This window comes from Cnephaeus nilssonii (assembly GCF_951640355.1).
Source record: "Cnephaeus nilssonii genome assembly, chromosome: 5".
NCBI classification, from domain to species: domain Eukaryota; kingdom Metazoa; phylum Chordata; class Mammalia; order Chiroptera; family Vespertilionidae; genus Cnephaeus; species Cnephaeus nilssonii.
Window position 1 is genome coordinate 21642982 of NC_137076.1, and position 19711 is coordinate 21662692.

Genomic DNA, 19711 nt, shown 5'->3' on the forward strand with positions numbered 1-19711 from the left:
AGAGCTCCTGCCACACCATTCAGGGCCCAGACTGGGGTTGCAGGTGCTGGGGGGCACCTTTCCCATTGTCAGGGTTCAGCGTAAGTCTAGGGGCGACTTGTTTGTCCCCTCCCCCCACCCCGCTCTTCCCCAGGAACCTTTCCGCAGGCACGGTGGTGTTTCAGATGGGGAAGAAAGGGGCACGAGTGAGCAGTGACCCTTCTTTTCCGTTGCCTGCCGAGGGCTGAGCCTCACCTTGGGCGAGGGCAGCCACGGGAGTGGTTCAGAGCGGGGACAGTCTCTCCCTCTCTGTGTTCTCATTCTCAGCTCTTCCCTTAATAACGGTCTCCTCCTGACGGCTTTCCCAAGGCCTACCAAGGCGCAGCTGCTCCGTCGTCCCTCCCAGGGAGCCTCCGACTCCCTGGTGCTGACCTCCCTGCCTGGGAGGAGGGCCCAGGGACAGGGGCTCCCCGTGAGCCTCTTCTCTGTGACTCGGTTTCCCCAACGTCGTCTCCCTTTTCCTGCCGCAGCCCTTTCCTCACTGTGCTGTTGTTTCCCCTTTTAGCTCCCTCCCCGTCTTGTGGATTTCTCATTTTATGCTCCTGCACCTTGCTCCATATGACTCGGGCCCTTTAGTGTAAATTGAATTGGGGGACAGGTAAGGATTCCCCCTTCCTCCAACCAAGAAACACTACACGCGGGTCTAGTGGAGGGGACAGAGCTGGGAAAGCAAAGAATTAAGCATCTGGGTGGTGGCGGTGGGGGGGGGGGAGGTGTCAGTAGGACTCGGTGACCGCGTTGGGAAGTAGTGTCCATCTTCCTGCCTTTGTCACTTCTCTGGGATTGGCTGTGTGTTTGTGGCTTCACGGAGTGCTTGTCAGCGGAGTGGAGCGCTGTGACAGGAGGCTATTTTCATAAACTGTTGCAGTTTCTCCAGCCGAGCTGCATTGCGTTGGCATCCCTTGCCACCGTTAATGGAGCTTGCGTGGCTGGGTGTGGGCCCAGGGAGGCAGCCGACTTCGCTGGGGGCTGGGGAGGGGGGGGCTCAGGGTGCCGGGGGCCGCCTGGTCTGGGAGTGCTCCTGAGAGCCGCAGCCCCAGGACGGAGGGGTGGAGGGGTGGCCGGGATGGCGGCCCCCTGGACGCCGGGTCCCTGCCCTGGAAGCGCTGCTGGCATCGACACTTTCCGAGCTCCCTTTCTTCGCCTCTTTCTATTCATAGCACCGCTTGCTCGTGTGGAGGGCCAAGGAGGAAAACTTCCACTCGCCCCTGTGCTCTCCGTAAATAAAAAAGAAATAGGACCAGAAAAAGAGAGAGCGTGCAGGCTGAGAGAGACTGAAACCAAAACACAGAGAAGGCGCAGCTGCTTTCCCCAAGGCCTTCTGGGGCTCCCGCCCGCCCGCGCGCCCGCCCGCTCGCCTGCCCGCCAGCCTGCTCAGAGTCAAGCCTTTATTTATTTATTTTTCTGGCTTAAAAAAAAAAAGAAAAAGAAAAAAAAATCCGAGTCTTCCTTGATCCTAGCCCACCCCCCACCCCACCCCCTCCAAATTTGCTGGGTGGCCACTGCCAAATGGACCCGAGTGGGAGCCTGGAATGAAAAATTCATAACTGCTGGACTTTGCTTGTTCATTAGACGTGAACTTGTCGATTGGGCAAATTGTTTTTGGTCTCCAACTGCCGGGGGCTCTCCCCACCCTCCCAGCTTGCTCGGTTCCCTCCTCCCCTTGGACGCAGCCATTGGCTGCTCGAGGGTGTCTCCTTGCCAAATAGGTGGATCCTTCTCTCTCTCTCTCTCTCTCTCTCTCTCTCTCTCTCTCTCTCTCTCTCTCCCCCTTTCCCTCTCTCTCTCTTCCTCCTCCCCCCCTTTTACTGGCTTTGGCAAGAGCAAATGGATGGGGATTGAGCATGAAAGGGGAGAGAGAGGGAGTTTGAGAGAGAAAGAGAAAGGAAGCAAAAAAAAAAAAAAATCCCAAACCCAACCAACACACACACACACACACACACACACACACGCACACACGCACACACACGCACACACACACACACACACACACACACACACGCGCACACGGCCCCATCCCGTTTCCATCTCCCTTGCTCTCTCCCTCTTTCTTCCCTCCCTCCCTCGCTCCCTCTCTCTTTTGCATCCGTCTGCCAGCAGCCACGGTCTGCAGCCGGTCCGAACTCGTCCCCTTCCCCGGGAACCTGCAGCTCCCCCTTCGCCTGCGATCGGGCTCAGAGGCGGAGGGAAGCAGCTCCAAGTTTACACCCTGTGCGGCTGCCAAAGCCGAAAGCCTTTTTCTTCAGCTGCTGCTTTTCCCTCTCCTGGTTTTTGTTTTTGTTTTGTTTTGCACGGGGGTGGGGTAGGGTGTGTGATGGGTTGGTGGGGGTGGGGGTGGGTGGGAAGTAGGTTTTGATTTTTAAAATTTGCACATTTTTCTCTTTTTTTAAAAAACTGGAATGGGATGCACAAGGGGTGAAATTGAAAAAAGAAATTTTTTTTTGTTGGCTTTTGTTTACCTGCTGTGTGTGGCAACCGGCTTGCTCCCTCTCTCTGCTTGCTATCCCTGACCTTTCTTTCTTTTTGCTCCTTTTCAAAAAAAATATTAATTTTCCCCTTCTGTGCAATGGAGCGTGGGGGGGGGAGGGGGAAGGGTTTGAGAATCCACCCAAGCCCGGCCCCTATTCCCCAGAACACCAATAATAACCCCCTTTAAAACATTTACCTTCCTCCCCTGCTCCTCCTCCTCCCCCCTCCCCCCACCCGCCCCCAACTCACAACTCTGTTGAGTCCAGAAGCTCAGAATCGGGCGTTGGGCTTTGCCGGGTGCTTCAGATCAATGGTAATTATTTAATTTTTTCCAGTTTTATTTTTGTAAACAGATATCAATTATTATTTAAACTTCAAACAAGCAAACAAGCAAAAAAGAAAAAAAAAAAACCCAAAAGCGAGAGCCCGGCCCTCTGTCACCTGACTGAGTGGGAAAGAGGGTGAAGGGGTCAGTAGGGACGGGGCGCAGGACGCCCCACGTAGCTTTTAACCCTAATGTGGCCGAGACAACCACCTTATTGGTGCTAACAAGAAGTGTTTTGTTCCTTATTACTGTGATTAACATTGGTGTCGGTGTCGATGACAAAGCTGGGATCACATATTTAGGATGGAGATCCGATTTTTTAAAACGCTGGGGTGGACGTTCCAATTGGAGCAGGCGAGGAGAGAATGAAAACAAGCTGGGGAGGGGGAGGCCAGATCCGTCTCCTCACTCGCTCGCCGGTGGATGTCATGTTCTCTCTTGTTGGGGGTGGCCGAAAGCCGACTGGTGTTGGGGGCGAGGCGGCACCCACACTCCCCGAGTGTGCGTCCACGGGCGTCCGTGCAGACCGGGCACCGTGTCGGGGCGAGCTGACACGCGTTCCAGGCTGCGAGAGAACATGGAGATGTCATGGGCGCGACAGAGCCTGGCGGGGATACCAGCAGCGTGTGTGTGTGGACCGCAACGTTGTCTGTGCGCGCGTGTGTGTGAGTGAGTGAGGGGGAGAGAGAGAGAGAATAGGTGTGTGCTCCGGCTCCCCGCGCCTCTGTCTGGCTGCTGAGGCTGAGATGGGAGCAAGCGGCGGGCCAGGCTGGCGGTGCCTCCCGACTACACTTTCGTAGAACAATCGCAAGAGGAAATTGCCGTGGGTGGGAGGAGGAGGAGGAGGAGAAGGGGATTTCTTCCGTGTCCCTTCTAACGCTTCTCTCCTGTTCTCTTTCCCCCTCACCCCGTCTTCCCCTCCTCCCGTCCTCCCTCGCCCCGCATGCTCCCGGCTTGCCGCCTGCAGGATGAGTTCCACCCGTTCATCGAGGCGCTGCTGCCTCACGTCCGCGCGTTCTCCTACACCTGGTTCAACCTGCAGGCGCGGAAGCGCAAGTACTTCAAGAAGCACGAGAAGCGGATGTCGAAGGACGAGGAGCGAGCGGTGAAGGACGAGCTGCTGGGCGAGAAGCCCGAGATCAAGCAGAAGTGGGCATCCCGGCTGCTGGCCAAGCTGCGCAAAGACATCCGGCCCGAGTTCCGAGAGGACTTCGTGCTGACCATCACCGGCAAGAAGCCCCCGTGCTGCGTGCTCTCCAACCCCGACCAGAAGGGCAAGATCCGGCGGATTGACTGCCTGCGCCAGGCCGACAAGGTGTGGCGGCTGGACCTGGTCATGGTGATTTTGTTTAAGGGGATCCCCCTGGAAAGTACTGATGGGGAGCGGCTCTACAAGTCGCCCCAGTGCTCGAACCCCGGCCTGTGCGTCCAGCCACATCACATTGGAGTCACAATCAAAGAACTGGATCTTTATCTGGCTTACTTTGTCCACACTCCGGGTAGGTCACTCTCGGTCCCCCCACCCCCCCCCCCCCATTTTATTTTACTTGCTGGCATTTGTCCTGTTTATTGTTCCTTTTCTCTCCAAATGATGCACCCAAAGGACCTACCCAGGGCACCCGTCCTGCCGAGGCCTGCAGCGCGTTCGATGTTCAGTTTTTCCCTCTGTTTCCCTCCGCCCTCTCTATTCTTTCTCCTCGGCTCCCTTGCCATGCTCTGATGTTCGATTTTCGTGCATCTGCATCTTTGAAGGACCATCTTACCCAAAAGACATTGCAGGTCTTAGGACTGGGGCCATGATGTCCCAGAATTACCTGCAATGGTGAGAGTTTGTGATAAACACCACCAAAAAAAAAAAAAAAAAATCCACTCATTGCTCTGATTTAACATGAGTCAGAAGAAGTATTTGGGGGCAGTTGCTGGCTTTCCTACCGCTTCCCCTCAAGTTCAGGGAAGGCCGGATTTGGCACAAGCGGGGTGGGCAGCAGTTCGGTGGAGAGAGGGATGGAGAGAGGGGTGTGTAAAAACCTCTGGGTACGAGACAGAATGAATAGAAAAGAGGAGCGAAGGCAGAGGTGGGCAGATTCTGGGGCCCAGATGCCCAGGCAGGAGCTCTTTGGGCTGGGGTTTGACTGTCGGAGAGTAAGAAAGTCATTTGATTTCATAGAGAGTGAAAAGGAGCATGAGATTTCTTATGCTCTTCCCCTTCACCTGGTTTCTTTTCTGCTGAAGTGACCAGAAAACAGGATGGATGCCCACACTCCCCGCACCTCTGCTGGCGGGCAGAGAGGCTTTGGGGCACAGGCATGTCAGGGAGCACGGAAGAGATCTTAAAGAAGCAAAGAAAGTAAAAAAACAAAAACAAAAAAACAAAAAACAACCAACAACTGTAAAATTTCCTTTTCTTTTTGTGTTCCAAGTAGTTCCAGTTCTCTTTGCTTTTCCAATTTTACTCTGCATTTTGGGTCAGGGTGGTTCAGTTTTCCTCTTCTTTTCCCTCCCCCCCCCTTTCCCTTTTTATAATTTCTTTCCGCTTTTGTTTTCTTACAAATTGAAACAGAGATGGCTGGTTAATTTTTAGCCTCCACTCAGCTACGCCCAATTTACTGCCGCCTTTGAAACCTAAATGGGCGGCACTCTGTGATTAAGCAAGGCAGAAGTGTGTTTACATTATGCCCAACCAACTTGTAATGAGAGGGCTACCAAGCCTTTCTCTGTGTGTGTGTGTTTTCCTTTCCACCATTCCAGTATTTTTTCCTTCTTTCTCTCTTTATGCGAATGTAAGAGAATGTGGCTTAACTTCAGCTCTAGTGAATGTTCTTCCCTCGCAAGTGTGTGTGTGTGTGTGTGTGTGTGTGTGTGTGTGTGTGTCTTCCTTCCTGTTCATTCACAAAAAAGCAAAGCAATTCACTTTTCTGCTGTGGTCACCCCTTTGCCTCTTTGGGAAGTTGGGAGGAGTGGTATGACTTAATCCAGAAATGAAATTTTGGGGAGCTTTCAGCATTGTGTGTCAGGAATGTAACCTCGACTAAAAGTTTATATGTTGAACTCGGTTTGGGGCGGGGGGGGGGGGGGAGGAAGAGGGGGTATTCGAGGCCTCTCTTCTTACTTGTTTTCTCCTGTTCTGAAAGGTGGCTTTAGTAGTTGGTTGGAGGCAGATGGCCCCCCCAACCCCGCCCAACTCCACCTCCCTCTGCGGATCTTTCCAGGCCTGCACCTGTCCCTGTGACTATCATGAATCCTCATGGAGAATGACCAACTGCTCGTTTTCTCCCTTGTTCATCCTTGTTCTCTCTGAAAAAGAGACTCAAGAAATTTTTAAAAGTTACCCCCTCATTCTCTGTCTATACCTAGTGGTGTTGGAGGCGGCTCGGAGCCTCCAGCTTGTGTCTGTCAGGTAACTCCTCCACGCGGGGATCCTGTACCTTTTGGTTTTAGAAACAGGGTCTCTGTGACAGAAACCAATATTCATCTTCCTCCTGCGCTGGTTTCCTCCGGCCCGCTCTCCACGCGGGTCCCTGGAGCTGAGCTGTGTTCCTGGCTTCTTTTATTTTAGGCCAAACTCTTGACTGCTGCCACCATGGATGGGGCCGAGGTAGGGTGACGTTTGTGCGAGGAAAGAGGCTGTTTCCTGGCCAGCCTCCTCTCCCCTGAACTGACCAGGCAGATGTCAGGAGAAGAGAGGTGTCCCCATCCGCCCCCAGATGTAATGAGGTCATTGGCCCGGGAGTATGAGTGAGTTCATGCTGCCCCATCACCCGCAGCCGAGGCACCTCTGTCCTGGCCGAGTTCCTTGACAAAAGCTGAGTGGAGAACTAAGGATTTTAAAAAATAATTTGTCCGTAATTCAGGTCCCTGAACGCCAGAGAATTTCAATGAAGGCTTTTTCTGGCTGGAATTGCTTTAATTCAAGTGTGCTTTACTGAGAGAGTGAGGGTGAGTTGGTGTGGCACGGGCCACCACTGGGCCTTGGGTAGATGGTCTCGGGATGGTGTGAAGTGGGCACGGCTTCTCCAAGTCACCTCAGTTTGCTAGAAAATGTCTTCTGGCCGAGCCCCCACATGGCATCGATGTGGCAGCACAGCCTTCTCCATGCTCAGACCCGCAGGCGTGCTCCTTCCTCCCGATACAAACTGGGGGAACGGGCGGGGTGGCCAGGGCTCGGACAAGAATTACCTTGGACTCTAAAAGAAGTGTTTTCTTTCCTTAAAACTGGGCTGAAGAACCTGATCTGCGCTGAGCGGACGGTGCCGGGTTTGATGACAAGCCACCTTGACATGGTGGAAAGTGTGGGGGAGTGGCTTCGCCTCGGGGCGCCATTGTCATGGTGGCTTTCTGGAGCCCTTGTTCTGCCTCCCATGAAGCTTCAAGAGGTGGCATGGTTGAGCGGGAATCAAGGACGCCAGCGTGATGGCGGGAGCTCTGCTCCCAGCCTACGGGGTCCGTAAGGTTGTGTGTTGTGTCCTCCGTGCGGGCAACCTTCCTTCTAGGAATCTTGCCGCGTGTCTACCCCATGTAGGAGGGGAGGTTGAGGCAGAGCGGGGCCAGAGAGCACTGCCGTGGGGAGGAGAAGGTGGTGCGTGTCTGGTGACGTCCTCCCATCCAAAGGGGGTGTCCCAGGGCGGGAGGCCAGCGGTGGAGATGAGCGTGGGGCCCAGAGGCCTCCGCCTGTGTGAGGAAGGACGGCCGAGCTGGCCTGGAAGCGCTGGTCGGCTATCTCCAAAGCTGCTTCAGGGGTCTGAAGGGGATCCGGCATCTTCAGGCCTTCCCCGACCGAGGCCCTCACCCCGGGAAGAGGAACAAGCTGGAAGTAATGAATCGCTTTACCGAGTGGACATGTCAGCTTGTCCCCATCAGATCCTTCCAGCAGGCCCGCGGCCGCGGCCCGTGAAGTCCAGGCATTTGGGTGGTGGCTCCTCTCTTTATCGCAGCTTTTCCGTTGCGGAGACGTGTACAGTAGAAGGAACCCCCATTGCCAGTGCCAACCGTTGTCGCCTTATGGCCAGTCTGCATTTATCCATAACCCCCGCTGCCCACCCACGCCGGGTTGTTTAGAAGAAAATCCAGGCAGTGTAGCTTTTCATCTGTAAGTATGTTTCTGTATCATCTCTAAAGATAAGGAATTTTGAAAAACGTATCCATAGTACCACCATGCCACCTAAAAATAAGCAGCATTTTTTTTTTTTTTTAGTGTGTGATCCGCTCGTCAGTGTTCACTTGTCCCTAATTATCTCCTAATTTTGTTTGTTTGGATCTGGATCCAAATCAGGTCTAAGCATGGCAATGGGTGGATCCGTCTTTCAAGATATCAGCTCTAGGCGATCCTCCTCCTGTTCCTCTTTCTCTTGGTTCCTTTTCCAGCAGCTTTTGGGTTGTCGTTGAAGGAACCAGGTCATTTGTCCTGTAGGGTTTCCCGTCTGACTCTGCAGGCTCCGATTCCCTGCGTCAGTCAGTGCACTGCTATGAAAGGAGATCTGCTCCCCCCTCGCCTCCAGGCCTTACCTGTGGAAGCAAACGGGTTAGCACCTGAGGATTGTCTAAGTGAACTTCTCCAGGTGCAGGGTCGTCCTCAGGTATAGCATGTCCCTGGTTTTTGCACTCTGCTTCGGGGCTTGGGACTTTGCAGAAAGCAGCGGTTTGGGGGACCGAGGGAGGGCTCCTGGTCGCCTTCCTTCCTCGGTAGTGGAGGCCATCACTCGGCCACGTCAGCCGTGCCAAGATATGGCTGTGCCAGCAATGCACCCCCAAGCCTCTGCTGGAGGCCCAGTCCGTCTGGTGGCACTAGTGTGAATTCGTGGGAAGGGCCACAGGAGCACCGGCTGCCCTTTGTGGGGGGCGGGGGGGGGCGGGGGGGGGCGGGGGCTAACTCCAGCCATGGCCACGGTGCCTCCTTTTTCAAGCCCCAGAAATGCCACTGGTCTGCGGCTTCGAGGCAGCGCCATCTGGTGTCAGGGCCAGCAAAGACTGGCCCAGGAACCAGATTCCTACTGTGCGAGAAATGCGGGCTATCGTTTAACCCCCAGAACATCCTGGAAGAGATGTCGCCATTGTTCAGCTTTGGTTGTAAAACTCTTCTGTTCGTCTAATCCGGGGAGGCAGCATAGTAGGCAAGCAGCGGGTTACTGTTGCGATTACTGTCATGACGTCATGGGCCCAAGGCTGTCTTCTTCTTCCCTTTACCTGTAGGTCTCATTTCTCTGTCTTAAGGGACAACTTAGGTGCAACATGGCAGTCTTTCAAATGCCTAAGGCAGCTCTCGGGGTTCCTTTCTACCTCGCTCCCCCGGAAGCTGTTCCTCCTCCAGACTAAACCTGCCGTCCTCTCATGCCTCCCGCGTTTGACACAGCCTCTTGCGCCCTTGCCTTTTGCTTACCTGGAGGCCTTCTTAAGCTGGAGCCTTCTGCATGGAACGCGGAAACTGCAGGCGCGATCCGATCTCATGGCAGCCGCTGCAAGATTTGCAGGGCCTTCCAGCTATGTAATTTGCGGGGCCCAGTGTAAAATGAAAACGTGGGGCTCCTGGTTCAACATGATTAGGAATTGCAATGCGACAACAAACAGTTAGAGCACGGGCCTGTGCGACTGCCCACGTCACCCCCGTGTGAAGCTGGCCCAGGCTGCCCTTGCTCTGTTAACGGGACATCGGGTGCTTGGCTCTGAGTGGTGTGGCGGGGTGGCGGGGCTCAGGCTGACCTCAGAGAGGAGATCCGAAATGCCCAGACCCTGTCCTTGAGCTTGGTCTTGTTGTGGAACCCCCTTGACTATCTGCTCCCCTCCCTTTGTCCGTTGCATATCCACCACCCAACCAGTTAGAGGCCCCTGCTGGCTGCGATGCGCAGGGGGTCTTGGGGGAGTGCTCACTCTGCTGGCTGAGTTGGAAGCTGTAGCTCCGGGAAGAAAAGAACCACCCTTGTCTGAGCTTGAATCGGCAGCGTATGGGCCACGGATAAGCGGGAGGGTACCTACAAAGCCCAGCCTGGTGACCAGCTGTGCTCCACCGCCCACCCAGAGGAAAAGGGGCCGCTCTGCAGCAGGAGGGCTGGGGTCCAGACGCGCAGAAGGACTTCCTGGGGGGTTGATTTACTTTTTGGCATCGCCAAAGGATGGCCGAATTTCCTTTATTCATGAAATGTGCACTTGGTGAACCTACTGTGAGCAGGGCCCGTCTAAGAGTGAGAGCCTCCTGCGTGCGGCCGGCAGGGTTTGGGTGAAGGCCTGGTGATGGAGGCACCATCCTGCAGCCACCCTGCAGGCATGACTGACCGACCGACCGACTGACCGACCGACCAGGACCGTGCATTGACCCATGCGAGAGGGGCGGGAAGACCCGGCAGAGCTTCATGGGGGCAGCTCCCAGTGGGCCGTGAAGAGGGAGGCAGGGCCCATCTGGCAATCTCCTGGGGTTGCAGAGATCTGGGGTGCCTAGGAAGGGCGGGCCGGAAGGTCCGAGGGCTGTGCCATGTCCCCCTCTGTTCTGGTGTCCCAAGGCAGCTGGGGAGAGAGGGCACAGCTGAATGTCCCCCTTTCTGCCCAGGGAAGAAGGCGGCTCCCTCCCCACCCCTTTTTCTCTTTGCCCCATCCGTCCCACCACCCCCCTGTCTCAGGAGCTGCCACGCTTCAGTTATTTTATCCTTCAGTGTCCGATTCAAAAGTCCTTTCAAAGGCCCCAGCCGTGTCAGAGCGGTGCTCGCACAAAAGGCCTCTTTGATTTCTTGTTTGTTTTCATTTGCCAATGGAGGGGGAGGGGGCAGGAGAGAAAGAGCTGCTGGGTTTTAAAATTTTTATTTGGGTTGCTTCATTCTCAGAGGGGTCGGCTCCCTGGAACTCCTTTCTGAGTTGGGGGCTCGGAGGCAGGGGGCACCCTTCCGTGGAGAGGGCTGGAGTGGGAAGTGAGGGCTGCCCCTGCAAGCACAGGAAAGAGGTGCATGTGTGTGTGTGTGTGGGGGGGGTAGGATATAGTCATTGATTCACCTTCATATGTTCTGTGCTGGGCCTGAGGGTGGGCAGGCGCAGGAGGGCGTCCCACTGCTTGGACAGGGAAAGTTCTGAAGTGCCTGGCACCGAGGGACAGTCCCCTCGCAGGGGCCTGCTCAGGGCTGTAGGATTTGAGTCGTCCTGGACCTCGGCTTTGTCATTGTCTCTTTCTCGTCCCATATTCTGTCGTTGCCCTCTTGGCCGGATGCACAGGGGGTGGGCGTCCTTCTAGCATGCACACTCCTCTGATACTCACAGCACCTTGAAATACAGACTGGGGCTCCCCACTTTCCTTCAGGGAGTGATGTGGGGGGGGCGGGGGAAAGGTCTGCCCAGCAGCATGCTGCCCACAGGCCTGGGACAAGCCCCCGTCCCCCGAGTCTTGGTCTCTCCCCCTGCGCCTCCCGTCTCCCCAGGATGGCCAGTTGGTGCGACACTTCAGCGTGGGCACCCCTCCCAGAGGACCCAGCCGATGGCTTGTGGAGGACTCTGGGGACAGGCCAGCACTGCCCAGGCTCTGACAGGCCGGGAAGGAGCCACGGCTGAAAGGGGGCCAAAGGCACCCACCCCTGCCTGCCCGTGGTTTGGGAGTAGAAACACCAGCCCAGGGCCTGCCCGTCAGGTGCCTATGGAAGCACACGTGGGCGTGCCCTGACGTACCAGTGAGAAGGTCGTCATGCCCGCGTGCAGGCCTGATTGCAGGGGTTCGGGGGGGAGAGCGCTGGGGAGCGAGGCTTGGGCAGGTGGTCACGGGCGTCAACAACAGGGAAGTGTGCCCACTGGGTGAGGGGGGCTCCGCAGGGCCTGGCTGGCAGACGGGAGGAGGAGGCTGGGGGGCTGAGCGATAGATAAATATAGCTGATGGCATTTCTGATGATAGGTTTTTCTTGGCACCGAGGGCACCGTGGAAAATAGCACGGCAAGCGCCTGGCCCCACAGGCCGCCGGCGCCATCTTAAGCGTGTTTGAGCGGCAGGGCTGCTGGCATGGCAGGAGGGTCCCGGAGGCGGAGGGGGGTCTGGCGGGACTGGACCGCGCCACCCTGGGTGCCTGGGCCCCTTACTTTGTCCGTGGATATCGAACGTCCCATTTCCTGGCCCTCGGGGGAGTTTCTCTTTAATATTTTGGGGCTGCCCTTTGTGAGCCTGTCTCCCAAGTGGCTTGTTCCTCCCCCCCCCCCCCCCTGCAAACCACCATGGCCTGTCTGTTGCTGGGGGGTGGGGGGTAGGGGTTCTAGTTTCACTTTTGATGTCTTAATGACGCCCTGGCATGCCACGGCCCCGGTCAGGGCCAGCGTTGCTGTTATTTGGGGGCATCCAATAACTTACGGGGCACCCATTTGTCCGGGCTCCCAGCAACTCTTTGTCCCCTGTCCAGGGAGGAGGGGCAGACCCGCGGTCTCCGTGTCCTGCTTTAATTCCAGGTTTTCATCGAAGGCCCCGTATGACGGAGGCTCCGTGCTGAGTCCTGTCCGTATGTGATGCGCTGAGATCCTCACACCAATTCTAGTTGCAAACCCGTGCTCCCAGCCACGTGTGTGCGTGCCCAGGCGGCACACACAGGGGTCTCCGTGTGTAGTGAGGAGTTGGTGAACCAGACCCGGGGACCTGGGAGGCTCCCCGGAAGATGACCTGCTCGAACCACACCCTGAAAGACGGGAAGAATTAGCCCGTTTTTGTTAGCCGGCTGAGCGGGTCAGCCTGCCAGGAGCTGGGTCCCTCCTCACAATGGTGGGGTGTCATAGGCAAGGCAGATCTTATCATCCCCACTGTACAGAGGAGGGAACCCAAGCACACAGAGGTCGAGGTACGCAGATCACACCACAGGTTTCTGGCAGAAGGACCCCAAGTTCCAGGTCAGTGAGCACCGTGGCTTTCCTCCCTGGGCCTCGCTGCCTTTGACCTTCACTGCTGGTCCCCATGGTCTCCGTTGCTCTCTAAGAGCTGTGATGGAGGGGCTGAGCCCAGCCTGGGGCTCAGCCAGCTCAAGGGCTCCCCCAGCCGGCTGAGCAGTTGGGGTGGAGACAGAGAGAGGGTGCCTGGCCTGGCCTTGATAGTGGCCTCCCTCCCCACCACCAGCCCCTGCCTCCCACTTGGGAGGAAGCGTAAGTCCATAGACAGGGCGTGTCGGCTGAAAGCCTGCCCTGCCTCGGCCTCGGCCAGCTCAGCTTCTTGGTCCCTAACCTGGAGCATGGGAGAGGGCAGGGAGAGTGTGCGGGAAGTCCAGGCGTGGGGCCAGGCGGGCACAGCTGGGTCCTGGGATCCCTGATCCTTGCTCTGTCATGCCCTTTTCCTGGGAGTCTGGTTGGAGTTGTGGTTTGAAATAAAAATGCATGTAATTATCCTAATTAACCAGCCGATCGATGGAACTTTTGCAGTAATCTGCTCTTCGTTGCCTTATATGCTCCTCCGCATAGACGCTCACCCTTACCCCTTTCTTAAAGTTGGCAGACTTTGGGGCTGTGTGCATAAAACCTCTCCCACCGTGTCGAGGGGCTGGGCTGTGGCGAGGCTAGCTCGTGGCCGGAGATTTTCCCGTTTCTGTGGCTAATCAGACAGGGACCTAACCTCTAAACCAGGGATAGCAGCTTCCGTAGAGCGGGGTTTCCCAGTCATGGCACTGTTGACTCAGGGGCCAGATCATCGTGTGTCACGGGGACCGTCCTGTGCATTGCCGGATGCTTAACAACACCCGTTGGCCTCCACCCACGAGATGCCAGTTGCAACCCTCCACCCCAAGTGTGACAACCGAAGTATCTCCAGACGGAATTGCCCCGACGGAGAACCTCTGGCCCGGAAGAAACAGGGATTCAGACAGAATGTTGCCCGTATTCAGCTCTGGCCTCTCCTCCAGTTTAGGACCTCACTGACCTTTTTTCACGTGGTGACGGGACCTCTGAGCCCTGGCTGTTCCCTTGCACGTCCTGTACCGTGTTCCCCTTTCTGGGCAGCAGGATCCTGGGCCGAAGCCCCTGAGGGCTCCTCTTCCACCCCAGGGCTCGCGAGCCCCTCCGAGTCTTCGACTGAACATCCCTCCGGACGTCGTGCGTCGTGGTCGGTGTGCGCCAGGGCTGCTGATCTGGGGACTGGAACGGGGACTCGGGCCTGTGTGTCGAGGCGGTGACCTCACCAAGCCCGTCCCGGACCCCAGAGGGCAGCAGGCATTCGTTTCTGCAGGGGAGGCAGCGACCAGAAGTGTCGCCTGAGCCTCAGCGCTTCTCCTTTTTGAATGATGTATTTTTAAATAGGTATTTTCATTGATTTCAGAGAGGAAGGGAGAGGGAGAGAGAGATAGAAACATCAATGATGAGAGAGAGATCATGGATCGGCTGCCTGCTGCACGCCCCACACTAGGGATCGAGCCTGCAACCCGGGCATGTGCCCCGACTGGGAATCAGATTGTGATTCCACGGTCGACACTCAACCACTGAGTCATGCCGGCCGGGTGATTGATATACATATTTTTCAATTACTGTAGTCAGACACACTCTTTGTAAAAAATGCAAACAGTAGAGAGAGGTAAGAGACCGGCTAGCTTCCCAAACCACCCCGCTGCACCAGAGAGAGACTTCCTTCCCTAATCTGTGTAAGTTCATCAGTGCATGTAACAAATAACGTAAATATAAAGGTCATCTAGGTTAAGAGCAGATGGTGTGTTTGGGCTCACTGAGTTGGCCCATCCAGTGCCACTGTGGCCTTACCCTTCCCTCTGCCCATTCCGCCTGTGTCCCTGTCACCCCGGTGCAGAGCCAGCGCTCCTGTCCTCTTTGCCCCGAGGTGACAGTGTCTGCTCCTCCTTCCTGGGAGCAGGGTGACTAGCACAGCGTGTGCTGGTGTCCGAGAGGCCAGGATCCTGCTCTGGGGCATTCCCGCTGCCAGTGGGAGGGAGGTACTCCGACCGTGAAAGTCCAAGTCCCGGCTCAGGCCTCGGCCTGTGCTGAGATCCCACCAAAGGCCCAGCCCTCGAGGCATGGGGGTGGGTAGGTGTTGAGGGGAAAAGGGGCCACTGACAAGGGGCCTGTCTGGCTTCACTAGGCCTGACCCTGGCCCCTCACCTCTGAAGCCCGTTTCCCAGCTGTGTCCATAGGGCCGTCCCTCCACCGCTGGCCTGTCGTCCTCTAGGCCTTTCTAGGCCTTTCAGGTTCCTTCCAGGGGTGGTTGCTGCTCGTACCCTTTCTTAACATGGGAGTGAAGTGTCCCTCCGCCTCCCAGGATGGATCCCATCACAATTCTTTGCGGCGGGCTTAGGATATGGCAGAGAGAAGGGCGTTCCCCGCAGGCCAGGGGCAGGCACAGGCCCGGAGAAGGAATCCGGAGAGAGCTTTGCGGCCGGGCTTCCTGGTCTCGGGGAGGCTACAGATGACAGGCGGGAGTCGGGTGACACCTGGTGACTCTTCTGGACGGGGTGCAGTGTGCAGAGAGATCAGGAGATCCCTGGAGGTGGCCTGCAGGCGGCCGACCGAGCACAACCCTTGGGGAGTGTGTCCTTATTATGCCGGCAGGTTATATCCCCATTAGTGCATAATTATTATATAATGGGCATTATTGCATAACGGCAGTTATATAACACGGGGCCCAGATTACAGGCGAGGGGGGTGTAATAAGTGTATATCCTCTGGCTGTAAATAGCCACCAGCCCTCCATTGTATCCGTGGTCACACCAGAGTCACCTTATAAATACCCAGTGCTGGGCTATAAATTTCTGAGTGATGACGTAGGCAGGCACGGTACCTAGTTAGGGGGTAGTAGGAGGGCCCTGCAGCCTCACCAGGCCACATGACATCATCGTTTCCATAGTAACAAGAATGCTTCCCCGGGGACCAAGGGAAGAGAGTCCTTTAAAGGGAGGGAGGCAAATGGATGGAAAGCTTGGGTGGGAGGTTCTGAGCCGGGGATGAGTGGGGTGGGGTCCCCTGGGTGGAAGACAGGGAGGGTGAGACAGGCCATCTACTCTCAGATGTTCTGCTCGGGCCAGGGCAGGAGATGTTCCTTTCATCTCCTCTTCCGAGGGTCTCAGGTCCCCTCCCCATGTGTAGCAGGTCATGTGAGGCTCAGCCCTGTGTCGGGAGGACCGGGGAGCCAAATGGTCTCTCTCTGCCCTTTCCTCTTGCAGGTGACCTCTCCGTGGCTCTGGGCCCACTTGCCATAGGGGGTCGAACGTGGGCACACCAAAGCTCTGCACCCCAGTCTGTCCTCCCCAGGGCGTGGCCCCTCCCCTGCCAGAGGTTTTCGGCCAGTTTTGGCCTTAGTAACCTAGGAAATATGTGAGCCATTTAGTGAGCGGCTGAGAGAGCCTCGTGGAAGTCATGGTGCTGGGAATGGCAGCGGGAGAAGGAGGCGACAAGGATAATACGTTGGCCACAGAAGCAGCTATGGGGTGGGGTGTAATGTTTGTCGGTGTGTGAGAGGTAGTTCCATATAGGACGGTAAAGCTACCCTTCTCAGCCCTGAGGGCAGAGGAGGAAATGCGGTTTGTTGGCAGGTGAAAGTGGGAAGGAGGCAGGGTGGGTGACCAACTCGTCCCATTTTGCCAGGAGTTTCCTGGTTTCAGCACCGCAAGTCTCTTGTTCCGGAAACCCCTCTGTCTCCCGCAAACCGGATTGTTGGTCACCCTAGAACAGCAGTTTTCAAACGGGAGCTCTTTACCCCCCCAGGGAACGTTTGGCAATGTCTGTAGACACGTTTGGTTGTCATGACCGGGTGGAGGGTGCTGTTGGCATCTGGTGAGTCGAGGCCAGCGCACAGGACAGTTCCTCCACAAGGAATCATCCGACCCCGAACGTCACTAGTGGCGAGGGGGAGAAGCCCTGCCTTGGAGGGAGGGTGAGCAGAACCCGCATGTGTCTCCTCTGGACGGCCATGCCCCACCCCTGCGAGCAGAATGGTCTCCTGCCTCGTCTCTGAATTTCTTGCTGCTCTTTTTTTTTTTCTTTTTCCCCCCTGTGCTTTGATTGGTTGCATGTAGGGTTTCTGGGGCTGAGGGATCTTTTCTCGGGCATCATGGGCTTCTGAGAGGGTCTTCCTCCTTCTCAAAGCTTGGAAGCCCTTCTAACCTAAGACAGTGCTGAGCAAGCGCCCTGCCAGGCACGGGGCACTGGTGTGGATTTTTGCCTGTTATCTTAAAAAAAAAGTAGCAATGGAAAAATCATTAAACAACAGACCCTTATTGTTTCTGAGAGATAAGACTACCCGTTTTCTCCACCTTTCAGGCCAGCTCTCCCTGCGTAGTGAGCAGGCCACACCTGCCACCAGGCCCACGGGGGCCTCTGACCGTCCCCGTCCACGGAAGCCTGTTTCCCAGGCCCAGCAACCAGGGCAGGACTTCATCAACGGCACAGACGAATGAGCTGAATCCTATTCTGGCGTGTGGAGTTCGCAGGATCTGGGTTATAAGCTACCTTATGTCATTGATAGCACATTGCATTGTGCATAACATACATGACATGTAATCGCAGGCCTGTGGCTAACACCGACCTGTGCTGAGGGCCTGTTTGGTTTATTATACGGCTGCAGTTTGCTTGGCACCTTCTAGACCCAGCGACACGCACAGTGTGGCCAACTGGGTCATCGTTCTGTTGCCTGGGACGGGGCGGCAGACAATGGCCAAGATGGCGGTGCGGTGCTCTGGTCTGCGCTGGGGAGCTGGCCAGAGCAGGAGGATCAGCTGGGCCTCGGGCTGCCCCTTTGTGTGTCAAGCCCAACTTTTGAATTTGGACTTGGGATCAACACAGCTAATGAGCACGGATGGGGAGGCAGGCCCGCGGGTCTGCAGGCCAGGCCCTGCTGCTGCGCCAAGGGGAATTCAGCGGGGAGCAGTGCTGGCTTCGAACACAAAGGCCACTGCTCCACGAAGTAGTAATCCTCAGGGGATTGCCAGCGCGAGAGATAGGGCCAAATGAGAGGCCCCTGCCCTGAGGACGGGCCAGATTTCTCTCACTTATTTATGGTGTTGTGGTTTATAAAGTGGGCCCGGCACACAGATCTCTGGGCATAGTTTCAAAAGCATGCATTTCTTTTAAATTAAACAACGTGCGGGCACACACACACACACACACACACACACACACACACACACAGTCTGTTCAAGCCGTGCTGCTGCCCAGGAGTGTTCCTAGCCACGTGGGACAGTAACTGAGGATGATGGTCCTGAAGCCACCGTCTAATATTAGATTTTGTAACTCAGAGATTCATTAATATAATTACTCAGATGCCAGCCTGGCTTGGCAAGGCCTCTTGAATTGTGTTCCCCTCCAACAAAGAGCTCCGGCTGCAGGGATGCCCTGGTGAGCCGGGGCCCACTCCCTGGTTTTAAACAGAGAGCAGAGGCATGGGTTGGCTTCCTCGGTGCCCACCCCCAAGTGGCATTTCCAGGATGGCGAGCCCTGCCTTCATGGGTCTCGTCTTGAGACAGGCCCCTCTGGAGAGTCTGCCGCAGGCGTGGGCAGGCGGCTGGGGGAAGCCCGGTTCGAAAGAAAGGGGGTGAACGGTGGCCCCGGGCCTTGGCTGGGAGCTGGGTAACCTTGTTCCCCGTGACACTTGGTATTTGCTTTTGTAGATTTCTCTCACTAGGCTGAAATCTTGGAATTGGGACTGTTTCTTACCTGCCTTTGCATCTGTCTCCCCCGCGTATGGCTTTATAGCAGCCCATAAGCCCATTTTGAATATTGGAGTGTCTTCAGATGGGAAGCAGCGGAGGGCCCATCCTCGAGAGGATGGAAAGGCATGAAATGTCCTAATCAGAAATGGGGCTACGGAAAAAAAAGGAGTGCGGGCAGGGGAGCGTGGCTGGTGTGCTTTCTGAGTGGGAATCGCACTGGGAAAATCCTGAGAGATGAGGAATGGTGGAAGCTTCTGGAAGGCTGGGAGGGATGTGGCGTGCAAGTGAGAAGCTACGGGTTAACGGTTTGAAAGGGACTTGGTTTTGCAAAAATATGTTTCCCCCTTTCTGGGAATGAGGTGTCAGGAAAATGGGGAAAGAGCAGCTTTCTTCCTGGTCCCCCTCCCCCCTCTGCTCCCCGGCCTCTTGTTAAAGGGGCCATTGCTGGGTGGGCCACAGGCCACGCCTCAGCCTGCTCTGCCCTCCTCCAGGCCTTTCCTGTCCTTTTGGCTGGGCCTGCTGGACAGAGGGGTGTCCCCACTTCTGCCTCGCAGCATACAGGCCCCCAGCCCACACCCTCCATCTGTGTCCCCGGAGTTCACTCTTCAAGGGGTCTCCTCCATGTCAGAACCTCCCCTCCGCTGGCCTCACAGGTGCCCTAGGCACGGGCTGGCAGGGGGCAGCCCCGGCGATCAGGATTGCCTTTTGCTCTGAGGCTCCCCTTCTCCCAGAAGCCCGGGCCTCGGGTGACTCCTGTGGGCGCGGAGAGAGATGTGTGGCTGGCTCTCCTCGCCCTCGCTCTCCTGGGGACCCCTCTGGCCTGCGCCTCCCACGGCGAAGATGGCTGCCGTCCCCCAGCTGGTACATGTACTCCCAGCTCTGGCGGCTGGATTTGGTTCTTAGCAATGAATTATTAAAGGAACGCGAACAGTGCGTTTCTCACTCACCGGCAGCACACAGGCACGGCTCTCCACCAACCCCAAAGTCTGTCCGGCTGTTGTTGCCCCTTCACTTGCCTCAGACCTTAGAGTCGGCCTTATTAGTGTTTGAGAGGCTTCCCAGCACGCCCCTCTCCACCTTAAGACACTCCAGCCAGCCACTTCCTCTCTGCTCCCGAGCCTCTTTCCCCAGCCCCCACGTGCCTGTCCTGGACTTTCTTGGAAAGCTGTTTTCTCCTCCAAAGTCCCCCTTGTCCGGGCGAGGGACGGCCCGGTGCCCAGTCCCGGGCGTGTGGTGTGCCCCAGCGTGACAGCGGTTTGGGGGTGTCACCCTCCTTCCTCCTCTGTGGCATTTGGCCTGGAGTCCACTT

At 56.5% G+C, this 19711-nt stretch overlaps 1 protein-coding gene across 5 annotated transcripts in view; it reads left to right on the forward strand.

Annotated features, from left to right (window-relative positions):
* NFIX (nuclear factor I X) overlaps nt 1–19711 on the forward strand; it is a 91705-nt gene that overhangs the window by 23765 nt on the left and 48229 nt on the right. For 4 of the 5 annotated variants that reach the window (XM_079770096.1, XM_079770094.1, XM_079770098.1 and 1 more), the window contains exon 2: nt 3801–4332. In XM_079770096.1, the coding sequence (XP_079626222.1) occupies nt 3801–4332 (532 nt within the window). Of the gene's footprint in view, nt 1–2507; nt 2822–3800; nt 4333–19711 lie in introns of those variants that run through there. The other variant, XM_079770095.1, reaches the window with a different exon arrangement.